At 52.4% G+C, this 24,209-nt stretch overlaps 1 protein-coding gene across 4 annotated transcripts in view; it reads left to right on the top strand.

Moving 5' to 3' along the window:
- The window catches only part of SSBP3 (single stranded DNA binding protein 3), a 50,776-nt gene that overhangs the window by 14,181 nt on the left and 12,386 nt on the right, over positions 1 to 24,209 (top strand). For all 4 annotated transcript variants that reach the window (XM_072343856.1, XM_072343855.1, XM_072343854.1 and 1 more), the window contains exon 5: positions 18,703 to 18,792. In XM_072343856.1, the coding sequence (XP_072199957.1) occupies positions 18,703 to 18,792 (90 nt within the window). The remainder of the gene's footprint in view (positions 1 to 18,702; positions 18,793 to 24,209) is intronic.

Raw genomic sequence — 24,209 nt, 5'->3', positions numbered from 1 at the left:
AGCACAATACTCCCTCGGCCTCCCAAACCCATGTGTGCACCGGGGGGCCACGAGCTCCAGCAACCCCAGAGCAGTGCTGCTGTGCACAGGGAAGGTGCCTGGCCCTGCCGACCCCATCACTGCAAACCTCTTTGTGCTGCGTGCCCTGGTGCCGGCAGCTGCTTGCGGACAGCAGGGAGAGCTGCCTTTGTTTATCTGCGTCTCCAGCAGAGCGAGTGTGGGGCTGGGCTGGGATGGAGGTGCTGATCTGTCATCTTTCAGATTTTATTCATCCCCAGACAAGAAAGCGGCGGCGCGGAGAGCGTACTTTTGTTACACATAACTAAGCTGTGCAGAATGCAACTGCTGAACGCAATCTGGTGTCTGTGGTGCCCAGATTTATGCTTTCGGAGTGTAATTCTAGGTGTTGGCTTCCACTAGAAAGAAGAACCTGGCTGGGGCCATCATGGTGGGCTGCAGCATCATTGCAGTGTGCCGGATGGCTGAGGCATCGCATCCCTCTGTGCTGGTGGTGGTGTTGCAGGGGTGCCCTGTGGACAGCCCTGTGGCTTTGTGGTCCTTTGGCTACTGCTTTCAGTGCCTGATACTGCAGGGCAGTGCAGTTCTTGCACCCCTAGTTTAGAGGTTTGCAGTGTATGGGAAGGGTTCCCGACTGCTCCTTTGGAGGCAGTGCAGAGCGAGTTGATGCTCAAGGAAGGGCACTGGAGAGCAGAGGGCTCAGGGATGTGTTTGCCCCTCATTCCTATCAGCAGTGCTGCTGGGTTTGAAGCCCTAGCTTGAAGAGCTCCACCTTGAGATAAGAAAGCAAAAGCATTCGATGTGACCCCAGTGAGGCACTTCCTTCCTGTGCAGTCATGCCAACTGGCAGAGGCTGGTTATCCCTGGGGAGGACAGTGGTGTGCCACCTCATCCATGGCGTGCTGTGTCCAGCCTCCATCTCTTGCTGCTTTGACATGTGCTGGAGATGGGAGAGTTGATGAACCAGGGAGCTGAAACAACTTGCCTTTCTCTCCCATTGGAGCACACCTCTCCCAAATCCCTGCCTTCCCCATGAAGGCAGCAGAGGCAGAAGGTGCCCCTCAGCGAGCAGGGATGAGCGATCAAACAGGAGAAAATCCAGGCAAGTAGGCGAAATCCCTAGAAAGCCCTTGTTTTGATCACTTCATCCCTTCTTTCCTCCATCTCTGCGTTGGGAGGCTTTCTGGGATTTGTCTCTCCTGATAAGGGGTTTCCAGTGGTCAGCCCCAAGCTTATGGGTCACCGGACAGACTGCTGGACAGCTGGCAAGCGTGGTCTGTCTGCAGAGCACTGCGCTGACTGCCAGGGGCACTATGTTATATATATATATATATATATATATATATACACACACACATACATATATATATATATATATTTTTTTTTTTTCCAAAGAGAAATCAAAATTCCCAGGGAAAAAAGCCCACAGCACGCCGTCTCCCCCCTGCTTCCACCCTTGTGAGAAGCAGCTCCGTGATGGCGGCTGGGAAGCGAAACCGCAAGTGTTGTGAGTGCCATCTGCTCTGCTTGGATCGAGGAAACGGCTGGAGCTCCTGCAGCCTTGCCAGGGACTGAAGCTCTCGCTGGGTGCAAGCGGTGCCCCCAGCCCTGCTGCTGCACCGCCAAGGCTCCCTGGTCCTTGGGTGCAGGGCTGGGGCTGGCTCCCTTCTCTGCATCCCGTAGACAGACTCCCTCTCCAGCAAGGGAAAATGTCAGGAGGTATCTAAAGAGAAATGCATGTGTTTGTGGTTTTGCTGTGAGGGTTGTCTCTGGGTTCCTGTGCAGGTTTTGTGCTGGAGGACCCTGTGGCAGCTGGAGATAGGACTAGAGGTGTTGGCTAGGGGAGGTTCAGGTTGGATGTTAGGAAAAATTTCAGCTCAGATTAGTGGTAGAGTCACCATCCCTGGAGGTGTTCAAGAGCCTTGGAGATATGGCACTGAGGGAGGTGGGCAGTGGGCATGGTGGAGATGGGCTGAGGTTGGATTTGATGATCTTAGGGATCTGTTTTAACCTTGATGATTCTTTGCAGCTATGCACTGACCTCCCAATGAGGGTTGTTCTGGATAGTGGGTGGTTCTCTATCAGTTTAGCAAGAGGATGCGAGCATCCCCACAATGCGTGCACTTAGGAGGTCATCCCCAAGTGGAAGATGAGTTTTGACTGCAAACACGGTGGTTTTGCAGCATGCCGTCCTGAATTGCTTCTTGGCTTGGCTCCACGGTGAGACTATTGGCACATACATGTAATTTTTGGTTTTATACTGAAGAAGGTGCTCAGAGCTGGGGGTGTCAGCAGGCACCTGGAGCTTTTCCCCTGATCGGGGTGTGTTTCACCTCCGCGTTGGCTGCTGGAGATGGCTGCAGTGAAGCACCGGCACTTCTCTCTGCATGGCTTCACTGGGGATATAAAAGGCAGGAGTGGGTGGCTTGAGCAGAGGGAGAAGGAAGCGCTTTCTGAACAAAACCAAAGGGCCTTTAAGGAGAAATAGGAAACCTGAGGACAACTTCAGCTGCAGGAGAACACGTGAATGCTAAAGGTGAGCTCTCGTGGCCTTTTCTGAATGATCTATGATCTGGAGGTGCGCTGGGCTGAAGGAGGCTCTTGACCTGACTCACTGTCCTTCAAGGGGGGGTTGAAGGAACCCTACGCAGTGTTTCCCTGTGTGTGTTACCAGCATGACACTTTGTATGCACGGTCAGACATTGGCACAGATCGGTCCCATCCAACCCCTACGATTCCGTGATTCAGGTGTTGAGCACCAGCTTTTTGGCTGAGCACTTTATTTGGGCACATGCTAGTGGGGACCTTCTCGAGTCCCCAGCTTAATGCCATGGACCTGTCTGTAGTTACATCCGTGAAACAAGTCCGACTCACTGAGGCCCCATGTCCCTAAAGCACTGTCCATGCTGGTGGCATTTCGATGCCTGTCCCTGCACACAGCTGGCTCTTTGCAGACAGCATCCCAAAGGGCAGCCCTGTGGAGCAGGCAGGGAGCAGCTCGGGGTGCAGAGCGTCCTGAAATTTGTTAATAGGGCTGGAACAACTTCTGGTAACGCTGTAAATAATCACCCTGCGAGCTTGCACGGTGACTTTACAGTGCACGTGGGGTGTTTTGCTGCTGCCCAGCTTGCTTTTTATTGGCAGCCATCAGTGTGACACTTATCTCCAGAAAATGCGATTTGAATTGATTTAAGAGATGCCCGCCGTTGGCCAGAGCAGCCAGAGCCAAACTCTGCAGACATGGTTTTGGTGCTGCCCCAGGATGGGTTGTGGGGCTCTGCTCTGGGTGCATTGCCGTGCGCCTGTGTGTCCTGCACCCACATCTGCCTCGCCTGGAAGCGGGGAGCGTGGCGGATGTTTTGGTGAGATTAATAAGACCTAAATAAAGCTCCTGTCAGGCAGTTTCTGTGATATACTTCGTACCTCCTTGTAATCAAAGCCCAAACAAATGAGAGGTTTTGTTCTCGTTACCAGCCCTGCTCGTTTCCAAAATGCTTGGAAGGGTGACAGGCGGGGAAGCACGGCTCCTCTGCAGGCAGCATCTCTCTGGGTGCTGGGATGGGGGAGGGCAAAGGGAAACAAAGCAGGAAGGAAGGGATGCAGAACCTGGGATGACTTGCCTGGAGTGTGGATGAGTGCGGTGAGATATGGGGTGTGGAGCTGCTTGGTGAAAAAGGCTTTGGAGTGATGGTGGTTCTGACCACTCTTCTGCACCAGCTTTGCTCTGACAGCCACCAACTTGGGCAGTCTGGGGACTGTGAAGTCTTCCCATCGCTGCTGAGCTGGGCTGGATTTGCACTGGAGGCTGACCTGGAGGTGAAAGTCTCAGTATCCCATTACCAATCCCACGAGCTACCCAGTCACCCATCTTAATACGCTCTAATACACTTGGGAGCCACATCACAATAGTGTTAGCAGAAGAAAACAGCATATAGTGCACCTTCTTTTGTAAGCCCTCTGTCGCATCTAAAATAAATTTGCATCTAAATTGACAGGCTGTTTTTAATGTCTTCTGGCTATATAACGCTTAAAGGCCCAGGCTTCCTTTGTAGGTGAGCGGGGAGCACAGCCCCTATTTGCGTGGGGGAGCAAGGAGTGTTGGTGTTATCCTGGATCTGCAATGGGTCTGAGTGCAGGGAGAGATGGGGAAACTTAGTTGTTCCTTTTTATTAGGTTTTTATGGGCGTCTCTTTGAGTTCTTCGTGGCTGCTGCTGGAGGGGGCTCCATGGCTGTGTTGGTGTGAGAGCTGGGCTGGTGCCTGCCCCAGGGCTGCAAGCTGAGTGCGTGGGGAAGGGCTGCCCAGAGCGGAGCTGAGGCGGCTGTCCTTCATCATCCATTATTTATCTGGCTCCCTGCAAAACAAAGTCATTGGCGTGCGCTGATTCTGACGCTGGTGCACGTTTTTACAAAGGAGGTGATTTTATTCCTGCTTTAAAGTACTCCGATGAAAAGGTGCCTTTTCTTGCGTTCTTTTGTGGTCCGTCTGGATGTCAGTGAGGTAAATCTGTGGGGTTTTAGGGTGGCTGGTTGTGTTTTATAGCACTCTGAATGGTGGAGCAGTGCCGTCCCTGGCTTGGTGTCTTCCCAGGACCAGGTGAGGGCTGCTGCTGTGGATGGACATAGAAGTGTCCGAAGCATCTGGCTCTCCTTGTAACTCAGAGCTGCAGCTTTTATGAAGGAAAGGTTGTGTGTGTTTGCACGAAAGGGACTTCGCACCGTTCCTCCCCGTGTGCACAGCTGAAGGCAGCTTTGTGGGTGTACGAATAAATACGGACTTCGGGTCTGGCTTGTGCTGGGTGGACAGGGTGCCTCCGCAGGGCTGCTGGGTGCAAGGGGGCACGGAGAGCAGCTCATCATAGAGTCACACGACGTCCTGAATTGGAAGGAGCAGCTCCTGGCTCCACGTGGGACCACCTGAACCCTATGGCTGAGAGCAGTGTCCCAGCGCTCCCTGCTCTCCCCTGATGCAGCTCCATGCCGTTCCCTCAGGCCCTGTCACCATCCCCAACGAGCAGAGCTCCGCTCCCATTGAAGAGCTGTGGCCGCCATGAGGGCTCCAATCAGCCCGCTCTGCTCTGGTCCTGCTGTTCCCCGAGGCCTCGTCGGCCCTTCTGGCTGTCAGGGCACGCTGCTGAGCAGCCCCCCACGCAGTGCTGCTCCTCAGGGTCCGTGAGGCTGTGCTGGAAAGGGGCCGGCAAGTTCTGCGCCCAGCGTTGCGCAGGGAGGGCGAGGGAGGAGACGGCGAGTCGGAGCCGTGTTTGTCAGGATGGAAATAACTGTCAGCCCCATTCAATCTGTCGCCTTGTTCCCAGGGGACAATTGCAAAACAGGATTACTGGTACTTAAAAATTCATAGAAAACGTTTCTTATCACAACGTCATAATTGTTATGACTCAGAAGAGTAGAATTGCCATTTTCCTGTGCCTTTTTTCCCCCCTCACTTTTGTTGCATACAGAGTCCCTAGCTGCAGCTGCAGAATCATAAAAACAGGGCAGTGCTTTATTTTATGCTAACTGCTGCATTTGACTTGAAAATTATGTCCCACTGGGTCTTGTGGTCAGCACATTACGGCGTGATTGATGGCTGTCAGAGTGGCAGTCTCTGGCAGATTGCGATGGGTGGAGGAGAACAGATGCCCGCTGACTTCAGGGGCTTAGCGGAGCCCGGGACTGAAGCACACGTTGGAAAACAAAAGCAGATGGGAGGGCTCTGGTTAGGCTGACTATTCTTCTCCGGCTGCTTGTCAAGGAGGGGAGCTTGCCAGGCGGCCGTGTCACTTCTGCCTGTTCCTCCTCAGCAAGCTCTGCGGCCCCAGGAAGACGCGGGTGAGCCCCGCTTGACCCGAGGACTGAGGCGGACGGACGCGCGCTCGGCCATCCGGAAGGCGGTCGCTTTATGGAAACCATTAATGCAGATATTGAAAGGGCAACCTTTTCCCCCATCCCCCCCCAAAAGAACAGCTTGCCTTCATTGAGTTCATGCTCCTTCCGATGGTCTCCGTTAACCCTTAGCCCTACTGATGCCTGCGAGGCGAGACCTGGGCAGGCTCCTGTGGCTCTGCAGCAGACAGGAGGGATGGATGCTGGCAGCAGGAGGCTGCACATCCCACGGTGGCTCAGTCGCCTTGCTCGTGTTCATGTTGTTATTACTGTCTTTGCTCAATCCGTGGGCAGCAGGTCAAGGCTGGTGTGGAGGATAGGGGCATCCAGGGCATCTTGTGCTCTGTATCGTGTTTGAATTTTTTCCGGCTTAATTTGAGCTGTGCTGGTACAAGGAAGGTGGAAGCTGAGGAGCGAGTTGTTTGTGCAAAAGCGTTTCTAGGTGAGAACACCTCAAAGATGCCATCCTGCAGTCCTTCACCTGGTCCCCATCCCTTCTTTCCTGCTGTTCCTACAGAGGGGTTAGAAGAGACCTTGTGCTGCCCAGGGTTTCCCCATGTCTTGCTCCTCTCATATCTGTGTTCCCTTTTATTCCCTCAGGCCCAGACAAACCTGGCCAGGCTGCTGCTCCGTCCCCAGTCCACTCTTGTTGGGGACTGCAGGGTTAATGGAGAAATTAAGTTTCACTGCTGTTTTTAAATTAATTGAATCATCAGCACGGGTAACAGGAAACAGTGGTATCATAATGTATTTGATATGGGTCTTTAAGTCAGCCTTTGCTGCAGAATGTGGAGCGCTAGATCTTGGTGTAAGTGATCACTAGCTGATATATTGCAGTTATGTCCACAGTACAAAGGCTCTTGCTACGTCTTAAAACGTTCATGTCATAAAGTTGAGTCTGTTTATGGTACGGTCATTTTCTGTACATGCTTCCCACAGCACTCCTAGATGACGCTTGTGACAAGCCACAGACACCGGTGCTGGTGGTCCCCTGGGGCTCAGCAGCAAGCAGGAGGATGCTCCCAGGTCCTAAGGAGACTCGTGGATCTGTTTCCAGGGGTTTCTGAGCTTTCTTCTCTTCCCTGGCTGTGAGTCTTGCTCCAGCCTTGCAGAGTGGCTTTGCCATCCACATATCTCTGCTTGCCAGCGGCCTCCCCTTCCGTGGTATTCCCCTGCCCTGTACCAGGCTCTTCCTTGCTGGGCTGAACTGGTGAGACCAATTTGGCCTGATTTCAGGTAATCCATCTTAAAAACAGCTCTCGGGAAACATCCACGCTGGGCAGATTTACAGGCATTCTGTAGATGTTCGTTCTAAGGTGCTAAATCACTGTGGCTTTGCCTGCCCGAGGCAGAGCATCTCTTGCCCTGGAGTTGCTCTGTGTGCTCCATCCATCCCTACAACCAGCCTTCTCCCAGAGGAGCAGTGGCACCACAAGTCACCTCCTGCAGGGACTGTGGGTGCAAAGACGTGAGGCTGCCCAACGTCTCAGGCTTTAGTGAGTGGTGCTTTTGTCTTGCTCAGGGCTGCAGGACCGCAGTGGCTTTGGCTCCCTGTGGACAGTGACACACCTACGGATCCCTCCGCATCTACGTAGAGTTAATGGAGCTGATTTTAGTAGAAAAAGGGGAAAAACCCCTTGTGGTTCATGCTTTGTGAAGCAGCTTCCAGGTTTTCACCCAGACCAGATTTCTCCTGGCTACCCTACTAACCCGATATTTCCCTCAATGGCTCTTTACTCCAGAGAGCACAGTTCTATAAATTACCCTCAGAGTGCATCTGGACAGTGTACGGCTGTGCCTGCAGCGTGGCATTTCAAGGCAAAAATCTCAAAGCTACTTAACCAACTGAAACCTATTAGAAGCTGTCTCGATATGAATATTGATCTTCGCATTTAACTCTGTTTTGCCCTGTCTTCCCAAAATGCAAAACCTACGAGCTGGCACAAGAGGGGCGTTCTTGAACTTAGAATTGACTTCCCTGGTCTGATGAAAGGAAGTATGTACGTGTTGCTGCGGATTTGGAATGGGGTATTTTGTTGGGAGGGGACAGGAGGTGCTCAGTGTTTGGGGCTCCCATAGATGAGTGTTGAAGAACTCATTCTAGTGTGATGTTTTGGACTTTGTGTTGAAGATTGAGGAGCGATATCATTCTAAGAGCAGCACGTGGTGAAGGAGAAACCAAACTTGCTTATTATTTCTGCTCGTTATGTCTCTAATTACGTGCGACGTGCCATATGTTCTCCATAGGGAGAGCGCTGCAGGTGGGGTGGGAGCAAGGGGACATGCAGTGGTGGATACTGCGTGGAGGGGCCTGAAGCTGCTTCTGCTGCTTGAGCCAGAATACTAGGCTATCTGAGAATAGTAGTGCTGCTCCCCTCACTGTTTGCATCTCCCAGTTATGAAGGGATCTGAATAAGGCATTACCATTCGGGGCTGAACATCTCAGATGCCCATCAGAATGGTGAGCACAGCTCTATTGCTGTGGTCCCCACCCCAAACCATTGCACTCCACCATGGTTCATCTACTGGTGTTTTCTCCAGCCCCCAGCAGGTTTTTTCCTGCCATTCTCCTCCCTCTTGCCCCCAACATGTTTGTGCTGGGTCCATCCAAGCAGCTCACATAGCTGTGATGGCTCTGTGCTTCCTTGCAGGAAAAGCAATGTTGGTCCCTCCTCAGCAAGGGCTGGCTGCTTGGAGTAGGAATTTCAAACTAAGCTGTAACACGGTAAAGAAATATTTATTGGCAAGTCCTGAACTTAATTTGAACAGGGCTCTGCTGTTTAAACAATTGTTTGAGCCATAAACCAGAAGCCCTTAATTATGGCTAATTATTTTCTGCGGTGAATCTATATGCGAGCTCATCAGCATGAGGTCTCTGCAGCGAACTGGTTGCATGATTCAGGCACCGTTCAGCCCCGCTGTCCCTGATACCATACAGCACAGCAATGGTGCTGCTGCCCATCCTGCCGTGGCTCCACGCCTGTCTCTAACAGGCCCTTCCATCTCCTCTTCCAGCAGGGTCATGTGCTAAAAAGTCATTCCCCCAAAGGGGAGCGCATCATGCAGGTCTTCCTTTGCTGGCGCGGTACCCACCGTGTGCTCAGGGTGCTGGAGGAGCAGTCTCTCTCCTCCAAAATGCAGTAGCACCGGGCTGCCGACATCACACAAGGTCTTAATTGCTTGGCTCGTTTCTTTAGGAACTGTGAGTGCAATTTCAGCCAGTTGCTAGGAATTTCTGTAGAAGCCATGAGCGCGGGCGGCAGCAACGCAACCGCGAGGTGAGAGCGAGACCGGAGCAGTTGGGGACGTGGACTTTAAACTCTCCAGCTTTTCGGTTTTGTTTAAAAACCAGCTAGGTAAATATTTGTGCAGCGGTTACCACGGGGCGAGGTGGGCCGGGGGACGCCATGCCCTGGCCCTGCCAACGGGTTGGGAAGGGAAGGGACCCGCACCGCTCCTGGTCCCTGCGGTGCCGGCAGCTCCGGCACAGCTGTTGGCGCTGCCGCCTGTGCACGCAGCCCCGGCCTCTTCCCTGTGGCACAGATGGTTTTAACGCTTTCCTCTTCCTTTCTTTCTCCCCCCCCACCCCTCCTTTTTTCTTTTTAATTCTTTTTTTTTTTCCTATAATTAACTCTTGTTTTACAAGTGGGAAGGCACTTCTTTCTTTTTGGCAGAGCCCCCAACGTCTCCTCGGCGATGCACTTTTTCAAGCCGTCACCTATCTATCCTCTGTTGTTCCTCCCAGCCCGTTCCGTGCCCCCACACTGCCCCCTCCTCTCTCCCCGCTTTCACCCGGAGGTAAAATCTGCAGCCGCTGTAGGCAGAAGAGGCCGGGCTCCGAGCAGAGCTGATGGATCTGAGGGCCATACAAAAGCTGGAGCCTGAGGGAAGATGGAGAGGCCCTTCCAGGCCACGGGAGCCTTTAGAAAGCTCCTGGCTCTTTGTGCAGCTTGGCGGGGGGCTGTGAGCACAAAAGCCCCTCGGCCCTGATGTCACTTCCTTGCTGGGCCTGGCAGAAGTTTTCCCAGGACAGTGATGCAGAGGGGCGGCTCTTCTTTATGGCAATCGGACAGTGTGTTAAAATGGGGGAGAAAACCCAAGCAGGAATGTTCCACCAGCAGCTCGTGGCCATCAGATCCCCATCCTTACCAAATCGCTGCTCGCTTGTGGGCGCAGCTCCCATCACCATCACCACCCCATCCATCATCCTCATCCCTTGGAGCAGCCAGCCTCACCCCAGCCCTTCATCCCCATTGATCTGATGTACCCTGTGCCCACCCACTCTGCAGTAGGATTTTCTCAACTCCACATAAGACCTTGCAGCGATACCCAGCATTTTCACATCGTTCCTCCCCCTTCTGCTGCTTGAAAGCCTGCAGAGCGTTTTTTCTTACGCTCCCAAGACTTTACATTTTCCTGCCTCACGTTATAGTTTATGGTTGGGTCAAGGGGCAGGGGTTTGCACGCTGGGTTTATGGGGTACCTCCTCCAGTGCCTGCTTTAGAAAGCTCCCAGTTCATAAATGCGGAGTTTGTATTAACCACCTTTGGATGGAGGGAGTTGCTCTTAGAAGTGCAGTAATTCCATTTTGTAAGCTGTAAGGGAAACACAGCTTGGAGTTCCATCCTGCCAAAGTGTTCTGTGAGCGCTCAGAAGTAGAGTGACTGATGAACAAAAGGCATTTCTATCAGAACCCCTTCCTGGCAGGTCTGGAGGTGCCCAGTCTGCATTGGGTATGCTGGGCTGGCGTGTAACATCAACAAGCTGTCCTTGGCTAAGAGCAGCTGGGAAAGACCATCATTATTTGTCCTCGGTATCCTTGTGTGTTTTTGGTACACAGATGAGGATGTACTGCCTTTCCCTTCATAGATTTATATGTTGTATTCCACCTCCGTCCCAATGCTGCACACCTTGTATCCTCCTGCAGAGCACGTCTAACGTAGTTACGAGCACTCTGCAAATGAAATGCTTTTGCTTCACCTGAAAAATCCCTCTATGCTGGTGCAGGGGAGCTGACCGGCCTCCAGGCTCCATTAGCCTCCAGCTCTGCTGGGTGTGAAGAAAGCCACCCGTGAGCACACGCCGTGCTGAATTACACGGCAGCTTACGTCAGATTTACTCCTCCTGTCCTCCACTCGAGCTGCTCTATTAATTTTCAAACGCCTCGAGCAATTACTGGACCTGGGAAACAGTATTTTTTGGGGCAGCCCCTGCGAATAACTATAATAAACAAACTCTGCTGTTAACAATGGGGGAGAAAAAAGAAATGGGCGGTTTTACTCGTCTCGGTTTGAAGATGGGTTGAAGATGGGTTTGTTTTTTGTGAGCTTCCCCTTGAAAACGTGGGGGTGTGCCCTGCTGGGGTCCTGCTGCAGGGGAGCGTCTCGGGGTGGGATGCGCTGGAGGAGCAGGAAGGGTATGCAGCCCAAATGCAGCTCTGGGGGGCTCTGGGGTGCTGCTGGTGGGGGTTGGTGGGGACCCACGAGGACCACTGAGTTCAGCCCTTGGCTCTGCGCAGCGTCACTGCTGAGCTGTTGGCTTTTTGTCTTAGTGAAGCGGGCATCTTGTCGGGGACGGGCAGATGGCGTTCACCTGCTCGGGACCGACTCTCTCGCCCCTGCCTTTGGTTTTGGGGAATAATAACAGCCAGCTGCTAGCAGTAAAATAGGCTTAAGCAAATGTGATATTTTGGCATTCAAATGCACAACAAGAATGGGAGAATGTCCATAGTATTTGCATTAATTTCCCCTTTCCCCGTGGCAGGAGATAATACACAAAGTCGGGTTGGCACGCGGTGCCGTCCTGCTTTGTGATGGGGGAGCGTCCCGCCTCCCAGCCGTGTTAGTGGATGGCTTTGGTGGGGATGATGTTGTTTCCTGCTAAATCACACCAAAAAACCACCACTGGGAGCCTTGTGAGGGGTTTTGGGTCAGGGTTAGGTGCCCTTCCAACCCAACATCCCGTGTATCACTTGGAGATCAGCTAAAGCTGCGTTGCAGTGACCGGGCCTCGTGGATAAGCTCAGCCAGCTGGAATGCAAAGTGCCAAAAATAAGAACAAATTGAAAACCTTTCCAGTCTGTACCACCCGCCTTTCATGTGGCAGTCGCTCCTGTGTGCCGGATGCCCTGGAGGCACGTTGTGCTGTGCTGTCTAGCCTAGAGATTGGCTGCATCCCCGCTGGTTGGGGCTACATCCTTGGGACAAGGCAAAGCTCTGCTCTTAAGCGCACCTGGTTCAGCGCTGTGGCATTTGTCTAAAGCCGTGGATTATCCGCCTTTCTTTTTTTTCTTTTTCAATTAAATAACCAATTTAAATCTTGCCCTGCTCAAAACTCCTTCCAAAATTTACTTGGCAATTTCAAAACTATAACAAGGCAGAAAAAAACAGAAGCAGCGATTTGTATAGGCGCTGTGAAACAGAAGCCTACCTGCCAAAGCCAACAGCCTCGTGGTTTAAAGGAACATTGAAGCTGCGTGGCACGCTTTCAGTTTATCAGTGTTTAGGTAACGTCAGAGCTGCGTGGCGTGTCACAAACTGGATCTGGTCCCTGTCTTGATGGGCTTAGAGCTGAAACATCTTTGAAGGAACCTGCTCCCAGATCCCTCTTTCTCCCCTGACCCTGGCATGGCTCTCTTGTGGCCCGGAAGCAGCTGAGGGTGATTCTCCTTGCAATTTTTCCTTCATTCTGCTTTTACAAAGGCAGGTGAATAGGAGAACTCAATGTGGGCAGCGTTGGGCCATCTGCTATAAGACACACAACTCTGCAAACTCCAGTGAGTCGCTGCCAACACTTTTTCCCTTCCCTGCGAATCCAAGGGAAGAAACCTTGTGTTTGGCATGGGAGCAAATACAGATCGCTTCCCCCTGCAGCAGTGTGGCCACCGGAGGAGCCGAGCACCCCGTGCTGATGGATGGGCAGCAGATTAATAGTCTGAAGCAATCGCATTATCTAATGAAAAATTTATATAATTATTTTATATAACTTTTTTGGCAGGTGGACCCTCAAATGGATGGTATCGATTGCTGGAAAAGAGCTTGGCACGTCTGTTGCTGGAATTATTAGAGGAGAATAGCTAGTAATTAATACCTGCATATTTACAGCAGCTAACTGGGGGTGTCCGGCCGAGCCGTGGGGCAGCGGGGACTTCCCAGAAGTTCCCCTTCATCACCTCTCTGTACACACACAGAACCAAGGCTGGCTGTGCTCAGTCTCCTGCACCTCCTCCTTTTATCCCTTTCCTCTCCCCCCTCCTCCCCCCCAACCCCCCCTTTTTTTTTCTTCCCTTCTCCCCTTTAATTCGGTTGCTGTGAAATTTTGCAGCCCTGCCAAGTTATTTCCTTGGGATATATTTAGATAAAGCAAGATCAGCAGAGAGTGATGTGTGTTTGCGTAAGGATGTTTGTAAATGTTAGCAGTAACACTGTCAGGATTGCGGAGCAGATGTCCGCGAGATGCTACCAAGATCCTTATTTACAAACTTGTAAATGACTGAAGGGGTTTCCTTCCCGGGGATAAGGGGGCCGCCTACTTAAGAGATTAAAATCCTATTGTTTTGTGGCTGGAGCTGCTCTGTTGGAGCTGCTGTCTCAGATTATCCTTTACAAGAGCGGAGGGGGGGGGGGGGTTGAAAACTGTATAAGCTTGGAACAGCATTGAATGTTTTGCCTTTATTTATTTATTTATTCTTGTCTCTTTCAAAGCGTGGCCTTCAGATGTGAAGATACGGGGTAGGGTTTTGTTTCTCTCTTTTCTGAGGAGCGGGTACAGCGGTCGCCCCATTGGGCTCCCCCCTGGCTGCTCTCCTTCCCCGTGCTCTTGGGTGATGCATTTTGAGGCATCACAACGTGCTCACCGAGTGTGTAGATAAGCCAGATCTGGCCTCGCTGCTGCTTAGCCCCGGTAGCACGTGCCAGAATGTGCTGTGGTGGGAGCTGAGCTCAGCACGCCGGGAGATGCAGGAAGGGAAAGTTGTGAAAATCACGCAAGCTCTGATTTCGTTGCGCTCACAGCTTAGGTTTGAAGCTTTCCTCCAAGGAGGCAGCAGCCTGTTACAGATCCGTAGTTACAAGGCAGCAGCCCTATGCAGGACATGGTAAAACAGCGTTGCTGCGTAACAAGGAGAGCTGGCGCCTGTGGAGCCGGTGCCTCCCATCCCTGTAGGAACACATCCATGTGGTGCATTGCATTTGTAAAGCATCGCTGGGAATGTGGGAGGATGCCCAGGTGCCCCCACCTCCATCAGCATCCTCCTGACCTCCCCGCCGTGCTTCTGCTTCTGGTTTTGCATGGATGCAGCTCAGATGCTGCTGCCACGCCAAGGTGGGGACGAGCAGACAGTCCCCCCCGTGGCAGAGGCGTTGTGCTGCCATTAATCAGGTTACAGTGAGGTGTGGGAGTGTCCTGTTATTAAATTTAAAACCTCGCCGTGTGAGATGAAGGCAGCTTTAATGAGATGAAAAGGCTTAACTGGAGTCCAATTTAATTCAGTAGTACCTGTTTACACGACCTGCTTAAGTCCTGACCCGCACGCTAGTTTATTTCCTCCACGCCAAATAATAAATAACAGGTGGGTGGGTACCAGCTCACAGCTCTGCTCGCCACCTCTGCATCCTTGCACCAGAGGGCTGCGCTCATGCCAGGGCTTACAGAGGGCACACTGAGAACGTGCAAGTGGAGCGGCTGCAAATGTGAGTTGCTCCTGTATCCGAACTTCTTGGCCACTGCTGCAAACCTTGCCTGCGGATCCTGCTCTGCTCTGCTGTGCTCCCAGCCCACGTCAGGTCTGAGCAGCCCCACAGCCGTCAGCCTGGGCGGTGCCGCAGGGAGGATGCTGATAGCAGGTTGAATCTGCCGGGGGGTGGGGGGGCAGGAAACCACCGCAGCCGGCGGGCGCCGGGAGGGGCTCGCACAGCACCCGCTCCTGCCAAGCCCTCGAGCCCAGCACGGAGCTCAGCAACATGTTCAGGAAAGTAAATGAAAGCCCGGTCCTTGTCCCGGCAGGACGTGTGCCCGTCATCCCTCCTCTGGCACGGAAGAGTGGAGCTGGGCCAGCATGGGGCGGCGGGTCGCTGGGTGTCCCCACGCTGCGGTGACACTGAAGTGGCTCGAAGCAGCTGAGGGCATTGGGATGGGAGAGTGAGGGTACGTGGCGTGGCTGTGCCACCTTCCTGCCCTTCCGCTGTTAAATGCAATTAATAGAGTTGAATAACCCGGCTTCTTCCGAAGGATTAGGTTAAGAAAATAAGACTGTTTTAATAGCCCTTTTACGTCCCAGATAGATTTTAGCTGAAAAAACTAACCAAGATTTAAAGCCTTCTGCCCCGAGGCTTCATATTCCTGCATTAACGCACATGAATTTCACGCGCTGCTTACGATTACGCTCCGCTTTGGGAAGAGCCGTTTCCTGCCTCCACTTCCCACATCCCTGCACAAGATGTACCATGGAGGTACCATGGCAAAGCACCCAGCTGGTGACAGCGGTGGTGGCCATCAGCTCCCCATCACCACCATGTCCCCAGGGCGGTGAGATCTGGCAGTGCATCCCGGCAGAGGTGGTGCTGGGCATGCACAGCACATTGCTGTTTTTCTCTGCTTCTTCTCCCTGTAGCCCGATGTCAGTGGGCTGCCGTGAGTGGACTCCTATGGATAATTTAAGTATCCAGCTCCTGGCTGTGTTGTTTTGTCCAATTTCTATTGCCTTCTGACCTACATCATTCTTTATTTGCAAAGCTATACTTGCAGGCAGCAGTAATAAATCAATTAATGACTCTGATGAATCATTTAATGGCTGACAAAATAACACTGCAGTCAACAGCTTGGATCTCTACAGCAGTACCAGAAGACGCTGGTTGACTCAGGGTAGGGAGACGAAACAGAGACTGTTAGCTCAATTAGTGCAATTAGTGCGCGATTTAAAGGCTTAGACGGCATCTGCTGGCGTACCGAGTTGCTGTGTTAACCGAGCACCGAGGTTTGGGAGCGAAATGTGGAGATCTAGATTGTCATCGCACCAAAACAAAGGGGAAAAAATCCAATGTAGGTGGGATATCTCTATATGTATGCATGTATCTAGAGATGCATGCCCTAGAAACTGTGTTTTCTTTCCAGCACGGAGCAAATTAACCATCTAATAAAATGTGAATGTACAGGCATGCTGGCCCCCCTGTGCCGAGGTGAATTAGCTCGATCCCTTTCCAGCCAAATGCCAGCACTAAGCCCAGCCCTGGAGCGGGGATGGGCTTGGATTCTCCCAGGCATCACATCCATGGGTTGGTTTTGCTCCTCAGGGCCCCATTTCTTGCAGACGTTTCTTTGGTGGAAGGGAGCAGAGTGCTGCTGGTGAATGGGAAAAGCCCGTATGAAAGTTTCTTAGCTAAAGCAGTGAAAGTAATCCAAGGGGGTGTGAAAGGCTGTTCAGGAATTAGATGCTGAAGGGCTCAATGAGTCTGTGGTGTGCACCTTTGCGTTTGGGGCATGCAGCCTTGAGTTTGGGCACGTAGCTTTGGGTTTGGGGTGAGCATCTTGGATCTGGGGCACATACCCTTGGGTCTGAGGTGAGCAGCTTGGGTTTGGGGTGTGCGCCCTTGGGCTTGGGGACAACAGCGTTGGGTTCAGGCGTTTTGTTCCTGGTGCTCTCATTGCCTTCTTTTCCCTCTTCCTTGGCACAGCCCAGGGTTTTTGCAGCACTGCTCCAGCACGACGAAAGGTGCCTCGGTGTTTACCTTACTGGTGGCGATAGGGAGGGGAATAAAAAGAAATAAAATGTCACTTCGCAGCCTTGTAAATCATTCATCAAGGGCTGACCAATTTGGCTCCCATCCTACAATATGCTCAGGGCACTTGTGGGTTTTTAATTATTGAGCCCTGCCAAGCACCACATGTGCAAGGCACGTTAAATCCGCGTTTACACGGCGAACGCATAGGTGAGATTTTGGGGTGTTTATCGCGGAAAAATATTCTGTGGTTTTGTGGAAAAATGTGCATTTGCTTAAAGATTTTCTTTGGCTGCATCGCTCTCCTCCCCCTGCTCCCTGTTGCAGAGGGAGGAGGAGTGCGGCGTACTTCAGTTCATCACAAAGGCATAAAAGCTGTGTGTGTTTTATTAGACCCAGGCACTCTTCGTACCCAAACCGGGCTTCCTGGTGGTTCTGTTGGCCAGGTTCTGAGCCCGCTGTTGCCTTCATTGCGCGGTGCCAACCCCACAACTCGCCAGTGGCATCCCCGTGGTCCCCTTTGCTCCTTGGGATCTGTCTTTGCCGCAGGAGATTCCCCAGCAAGAGATTATGGTGTGCTGGAAATCTCTTGAAACCATAAAATATCACCTTGGCAGCTTTATTGCGCCGCTCGCCGCCTTTGGAGAGCAGCGTTTTGCGTGATAGAGGGTTTAATAAAGGAAATTCCAAATGGGCTCGCTGCAGTTGGGGGCTTGGTCTTATATATTTTTGCATTAAGAACATTCATCTGCTTTGCAGAGAAACTGCAATATGTTCATGGCCTTGGATTAAGATTTGGTTTTACTTTTATAGCTGACCCACTTGGGGGGATGGAAAGGGGGGAGAAATGGGTTCACTCCCTCTTCTTTCTATTTTTGCTGCCGTCTGAAGTATAAAAAGAGCCTGGAATGGGTAGGCTTATTTTTCCTGCCAGGACTTCTTTTTATTAACTGTAAAAACACTCAGATCTGGCCTCTGCTGGTTTTGCAGGAAGGCTGCTTGGGATGCCCTGCTCTCCTGGCCCCGCGGTGGGGTGCAGGATGGGGGGCACAGGCAGGGGTCAGTTTGTACAGACAGGCTCCTTGTTTGGAGAGCCAGTCTATGCTGTCCTGCAGGATGCTTGCAGCTCTCAGATGCTGGGTGGGCAGAAGAAATGCTGGTGCACGTGGTTTTATCCAACCCATCTGGGTTATGGTGGGTGAATGGAGCTGTGTCCCCGCTGCTGGTGGGACACAGCGTCCGGTGGGGTCACAGTGCCCAAGTTCTGGGTTTAGAATAACGTGGAGCAAGCAAGGGTTTCCTTGGGGTGCTGTTGGGATGAGCAGAGGAAGGGGTGCTAGCTCTGTTGCACAGCTTTGAGTATGAAGTCCATTGTAGAGCTTAAGGTGGGGGGGGGGCGTTGGTATAGCAGCCAGCCAGACTCAAAGCCAGTAAACATCACCAAAGCTCATTTATAACCACCCCAGAAATTGAGGGATCCATTTTCAAAAGGCAAACAGCAGTACAACTCTCAGGGAAGAGAGTCGAGGTGTTTGTTCTATTCCTTGGGATGCTTCCTGACCTAGTAGAGACATTTTGCCATCAGAAATGTTTAGGCAAGGTCCGTTTTTCCCCCCCTTCCCACCTGGGCCCAGGTCTACACTGCACCACCATTTCCTCAGCACCACATCCACATGCCTGCCGTGCCATGCAGGTGCCCTTTGTTCCACGGCCAGCCCTGCTGCTGGTCCCCCTGCCAGAACACCGCCTTTGTCCATCGGCCTGCGTTGCGGGCAGGAAGTAAATATTAATCCAGTTGCTAAGCAGGGCTGTCTGGGTAACCCGCAGCTGGCCCCTTCCTTTTTTCGTGGCAAAGCCGCTCGTGCCCTCGCTGGGGCTCGCAGCGGGGATGCACAAGCCGCAGGTTGGGTGTGATTTTATAACAAAAACCCCTGGTTGTGGTATGGGGAGCATCTTCTTTGTGGTACAGGAGCGAAGCAGCGAGTGGACAGGGGGAGGTGGGCAAAGAGAAATGATTGAAAAGCCTTAACACAGCTCCTGAACTCCGACTCAAACCCAACGTGTTTGTCCTGGTTTTGTTCCCCGCAGAGCGCAGCTGCCGCCCCGAGTCCCGTGCTTGGAAACATTCCCCCGAACGACGGGATGCCCGGGGGCCCCATCCCGCCAGGTTTCTTCCAGGTAGGCTGCCGCTCCTCCCGGCGCCCGCGTCCATGGGGCGCACGGGGCCGCTCGCTCCTCGCTGTCAGCACCGTGCAATTGTCCCCAAGGGGACCCTAGCAAAGCACTGTGCCGATGTAGATGACCTGTTTGTGAATAACCAGTGCCCCGCTCTTCTTCCACGTTTACCTTCTGGGTTTCGTGGCCCTAAAGCGAATTTATCTTGCTCGAAGAGGTTACTGTATATTTGCAATTGATGTTTTTCCAAAGCTGCTTGTTTTGTGTTTGAGTTGAGATTGTATTTGTTCTTTGGTCCTAACAGACGTGCGTAATTGAAAACATTCTGGATTTTGATTCCTGAAACTTTTTCCCCCTCTGGTTAACCACTTGATTTTTTCCAAATGCAATCACTGAAAGCATTAACAAATGCTGGCGGGGGCTGTGGCTGCAGGCAGAAGCGGATTCGATCCAAGTGCAAGGCCCCGAATGCCATGGAGGCACCTTGTAAGCCAATACCTAGCAAAGTCCCCAAAGTTTTCTTGTGCGTTCCTTCTCCCACGCTGAGCTCAGGTTGAAGACAGGGTAACGTATGACTGAACGATGCTAATGGAAAGGTTTCCAACCGGCGCTTGGAAAAGAAGTTTTCAAAGCTTTAAGCGTGGGGCTTTTTTTTTTTAATGCCTTAGGAATCTCTTTGTATGTCATGATACGCACTGGTTCGTAGCAACGTAAGCTCATGGTGCATTTAAGATCTTCCTTCTCAAGGAATAAGCACTTGTCTGTGTAACAAATGGGATAACAGTTGAAAGGGATATTTGTTTTGGCAAGCTGCTTTTTTTTTTATCTGGGTTTGTGATTTGTATATGGGAGAAATTCTTGGGCAGTAGACAGGCGAACTTGATAAACTGCTTGTGATTTATGGCAGCGGTATCAGCGTGGTATCACAACTTGTGTGCGTGGAGCTGGAGAAGGGGAAGGAGGGCTGCTGCTTTTTTTAGAGAGATCCCATTTCCTGAACTTGCGTATGACAAAATAAAGAGTATCCGATATTGACTGGTAACCCTAAAGCAGGGCCATCTCGTAGCAGCGCTCTGTGACACGGGATGAAGCGAGCAGAAGAGATGCTATCTCGCAGGTCATAGCTGCTGCCAGCAATTCGAGTGCCAAGTCGCTACTTCCAACAAATGTGTTTCCAAAAGTCCTGATCTCATCCCGTTGCAAAGACGACTGTCCTCTCAGGCTCCCACTTCACACAGATCTGCGAGGGTTACAGAATTGGCAAGGAGTTAGGGCACGGCTTCAAAAGCCTGGGTTGGATTTCACCAAGAGAAGGTGAGGGAGAGGAGCTGCGATGCCCCAGCTCATGCTCGGGTCTTGACATTTTCCCACTGACAGCTTCCAAGGCCTCCCCCCGCTTTCCTTTTTGGCTGTTCATAGTGCTTTGGCACAGGGGGGCTGCTCCAAGTGCAGACAGCCCATCCCAGATCTCCACCTTGGTGCATCTGGACCAGGAGCTGGGCTGCCGTGCCTTTAGGATGGGAGCTCAAAAGCAGCCCCTCTTTCTAAAGAGCTTTGCTGGGGGCTTTCTGAAAACCCTGAAGAAACAACAGCAGACCACGCATGGAGCTGCTGCCCACCCCCAGAACTTTGGGAAGAGAGGGAGGGAGCATGGTTGCTGCTCTTGGCTTAGGTGTGGAGGAGGAGGTTCGGGCGCCGATGCATATGGATCGCATGTGATGTCTCGAGAGACTGCCTTTCCTGAAAGCCCTCCAACATCTGGTTTCTCCTCCCAGCCCTGGAGAAAGAGAGGAGGAGGGGAGAAGCAAAATCCCACCTTTTAACACAGGCAGAACATCACCCCCGTGAAAACCCCTCTGATTTATTGCGGGTGCTTGGCTCGTTCCAGCTTCAAGACGTGCTCGAGATGAGCTCTTGCAGAGGTGGGCTGGAGGCTCTGCATCGAGCTGTTTGCAGCTCGGGGTTAATTTCTTATCTCTGAAGGAAATTAAAGCAGTGAACTTAAGAGAGTGAAACCAAAAAGGTCACAGGAGATGCAGAGGACCGAAACAGCCCACTCCGGTTGGTGGTTCTCCCCAACCCTTTATGTGCCAGCCTCAGGAGCTGGGTGAGATCTCCATCTGGTCAGTCCATCCCCTGCATGGGAAGAATAGAGGTTGGAGGGAATGTGAGCATCAGGGAGCATCAGCATCTTGTTCCAGCAGTGCGGAGCTGGCAGTGCAGAGCTGCTTGCACCCTTCTGCACCGTACTGCAGGCACCAGGGACCTGGAGGGCTCAGGTTGCCTAAGGACAGCAGGCACAGCATGCTGCTGGAGGTCCTAGTGCAGGGACAGATCCTGTCCTGGCATCATGGTGGCATCCAGCCAGGAGCTGAGGCGGCGGTTGCGGCAAACCAGCCTGTTCCAGTGCTGGCTGCAGAAACCGTGCACTGCTTCCCTGGGGTGCAAGGACCCCTGCAGCCCCACGAGTGCAGGTGGCAAAGTGAAAAAGCAAGACTGGCAGCTCTCGGGAGCCGATGGCCCAGAAAAACACAAGCATGGGCTTGGAGGAGCAGGGACAAGAGGAGTCTGTCTGCAGCACCCGGCTCGCAGGCAGAGCCTTCCCCGTGCTGCAGCTCAGCAGCGACCTATAGGCTCAAGGCCAAGGGAAATGCGGCCCTCGGCGTCTCCTGAAGCCTGACAGGAAAGGAGAGGCCCTGGGCGCCCTTTGGATGCCTGGGCACCGCGCAGTGCCAGCAGGCTGTGGCGCCTGGCATGGGGCCATGCTCCTGACTAACGGGGGGCCAGTTGGTGGCTAGCGTGGGTAGATGCTTTTATTTAAATCTCTCCCTTTGTCCCTTTAAGATGAGTAAACAAACCCTTCGCTCATCCTCCTAAAGGTCATCGAAATCATTTTTGCTTTTGTTTTGAAAGCTGAATTGATGCCCCTTTGCAGATCCCTCCCGTCAGTCTCCTCTGCTCCAGCACTGGGGAAGGGGAGTGCCAGGGAAATGCACAAGGTAAAACTAAAAATTACAAGCTGTGAGTACAAGCCCTTCTTTGTAGTAAATAACAGGGGCGTAGGATGTGGGGGCTGCTCATCCCAGCCCCCCCTCCTCCCCTCCCAACCCCCCCGTGGCCCTGCCTCCTCTCCCAAATGCGCGCTCCCTGCCTGGCTCAGTAAGGCTGGCTCTGATGAAATGGAAAGTTGCACATAAATCAATGTCTGTGGCCGTGTTAGCTATGCATCAGCAGCTAGCCTGCGAGATGCACCAAAACAAAGCGCCGGCCGCTCGCTGTTCCTACACTGCCCCCTAATGCAGAGAAGCCTCGGGAGCCATGAAGGACAGGGTCTTCCAGCCTGGGGGCATCCTCTCTCCCTGGCTGGATGGGAAGGGACCTGCACTGCCATGCCTTAGTTTGCAGCTCTCGCCGTGCTCTCCTCCCATGGAGCTTCCCATGGGAAGACTGATGGCTGAGCATCCTGCTGCTAGTGCTGCAAAACCCGACTGGTGTGGGTGGCAGCTGGGCTGACCGAATGCTGTCTGATTTCCTGGGGCTGCTTTTGTAGGGGAAGGCTTCTTCTAGGCAAGAGCTGAAGGAAAATGGCTTACAAGAGAGAGAAGAAAAACCAAGTGTTGGAGAAAGTTTTTTTTTTCTTCTTTTTTTTCTGGAAGTTTAGCAGGATGCCCGAGGCTTTTGTACCGAATGTCTGGAGCATATGGTGGGATTTGCAGTCAACTTTCTCTCGGGTGCTCCATCCAGATGGAGGTGACTGTTCTTGGCTTCGGCTGACATGGGTTTGTTTCCTGAAGAGCTTGTGTTTAACATATTCCTTCAAACCAGAACTCCGCGCTCGGGAGCCCCAGCTGCAGGCAAGGCAGTCTCCTGCCCACGGCTCCCTCCCTGGCTGCTGCCAAGCTTGGCCATGTTGCGGTCTCAGGAAGGCGAATTTGGGCCTTCACCCGGCACCTCGTGCCTTTCTGGTATTGCCATTCTCTGCCTTATGGGCAGGAGGTGACCCTCTATCCCTGCTTGTTATCCAGCCTGGTGAGCTCCAGGCGCTGTCTTGTTTGTGATAAAAGCATCTCATGTTGTAGCTGAGGGTTTGGGCTTTGTGGTGGGCTCGGGGGTGTTGCAGGAAGCTCTGAGAGCCCTTCAAGCACCAATTGCACATTGAGTTCCTCCTGCACCCTCAGACTGTGTGGGCTGCGATGCTGAGATGTTGTTACGGAGCTGGCAGGGCAGGTGAATGTTGGGTAGCTGGTTATTGCTCTTCAGCCTCCTAGAGAGGGCACGGCAGGGCTCTGAAACCTTCCCTAAGGGCTGGGATGGCTGGGTTGGAAGCACCAGAGAGCCTGTGGGGCTGGAAGAGCCAGTGGGTGCCCCAAGGCACTGCAGGTGGTCGTGGTCCTACAAGGACAGTGGCTCCCAAGGAGTCTGGAGCATCCCCCATAGGGCTTGCCGAGGGATACGTCATTCTTTTGTTTACATGTCACAAAATCTGCCTGTCGTTTGACAAGAGCAGAGCTCCAGGTTCCCATCCAGTAAACTCGGGCACTTCTCTAATTAATATCCATTTCATTTATTTTGATACTTTATAATGTTGAAACCGGTAGGTCAGAGGCAGCTACGTTTAAATGCAAGATGCCTTCCTGTTGCTAGCACTGAATTGTTGATACCTCGTTGCGCTGATGCTTTGCCTTCTTATATCATTCCTCATTGTTCTGCCACCCCCAGAGGCACTTGAGAATGTTTTTAAATATAAAAACTCCACCATTAGCTGAAAGTATGTAGCCCATAAAACATGATCCATTTGTGGTGAATTACTCTCGGAACATAAATTGACACATGCAGAACTATGATCGCTAGTGCAATTTTCCATGTTTAATATTTTACAAGAAGTTTGAGAAGTTGAGCTCATGAAAGACGGAGTGGAAATGATCGGATCGTTTGGAAACTCCTGTTGTAAAGCAGCAGCCCTCTGTCATCTGCTAGTCCAGATTTGTCTTTAAGGTCACTCTAGTAAAGATGTGGGGGTAGGGGGGGAAGATAATGAAGCAAAGAGGAGGTCAGTGGGTGGGCTGGAACACCTAGCACTGTCGGAAACCATTTCTTCTTACACTGCTTTAAGTGTTGGGTTGGTTGTGGGGTTTTTGAAGCAGTGTGAGGGAGTCCGGTCCCACGCAGCCATCCAAGCCCTGTCAGTGAGGTCTACAGAGGCTGTAGCAGTGCTGCTTAATGACTGCTAAATACATGCGTAGAGGAAAAGAAGGAGTTGTTCTGTTGGTTGGAGCCCACATGTTGTATCTGCAGAACATTCGTCTCCAGTGCTGCGATCCGTCAGGATCATCTTCTGCTTGTAGGGAGGGAAACCCACTGGAGAAAGGCAGCCATCGGCAGGCTGAGGGGCAGGCCTGGGCCCCGGAACATCTGCAGAT

Source organism: Excalfactoria chinensis, chromosome 8 (genome assembly GCF_039878825.1).
Source record: "Excalfactoria chinensis isolate bCotChi1 chromosome 8, bCotChi1.hap2, whole genome shotgun sequence".
Lineage (NCBI taxonomy): Eukaryota > Metazoa > Chordata > Aves > Galliformes > Phasianidae > Excalfactoria > Excalfactoria chinensis.
The sequence above is the reverse complement of the archived record's forward strand: the minus strand, read 5'-3'. Positions and strand labels throughout refer to the sequence as shown.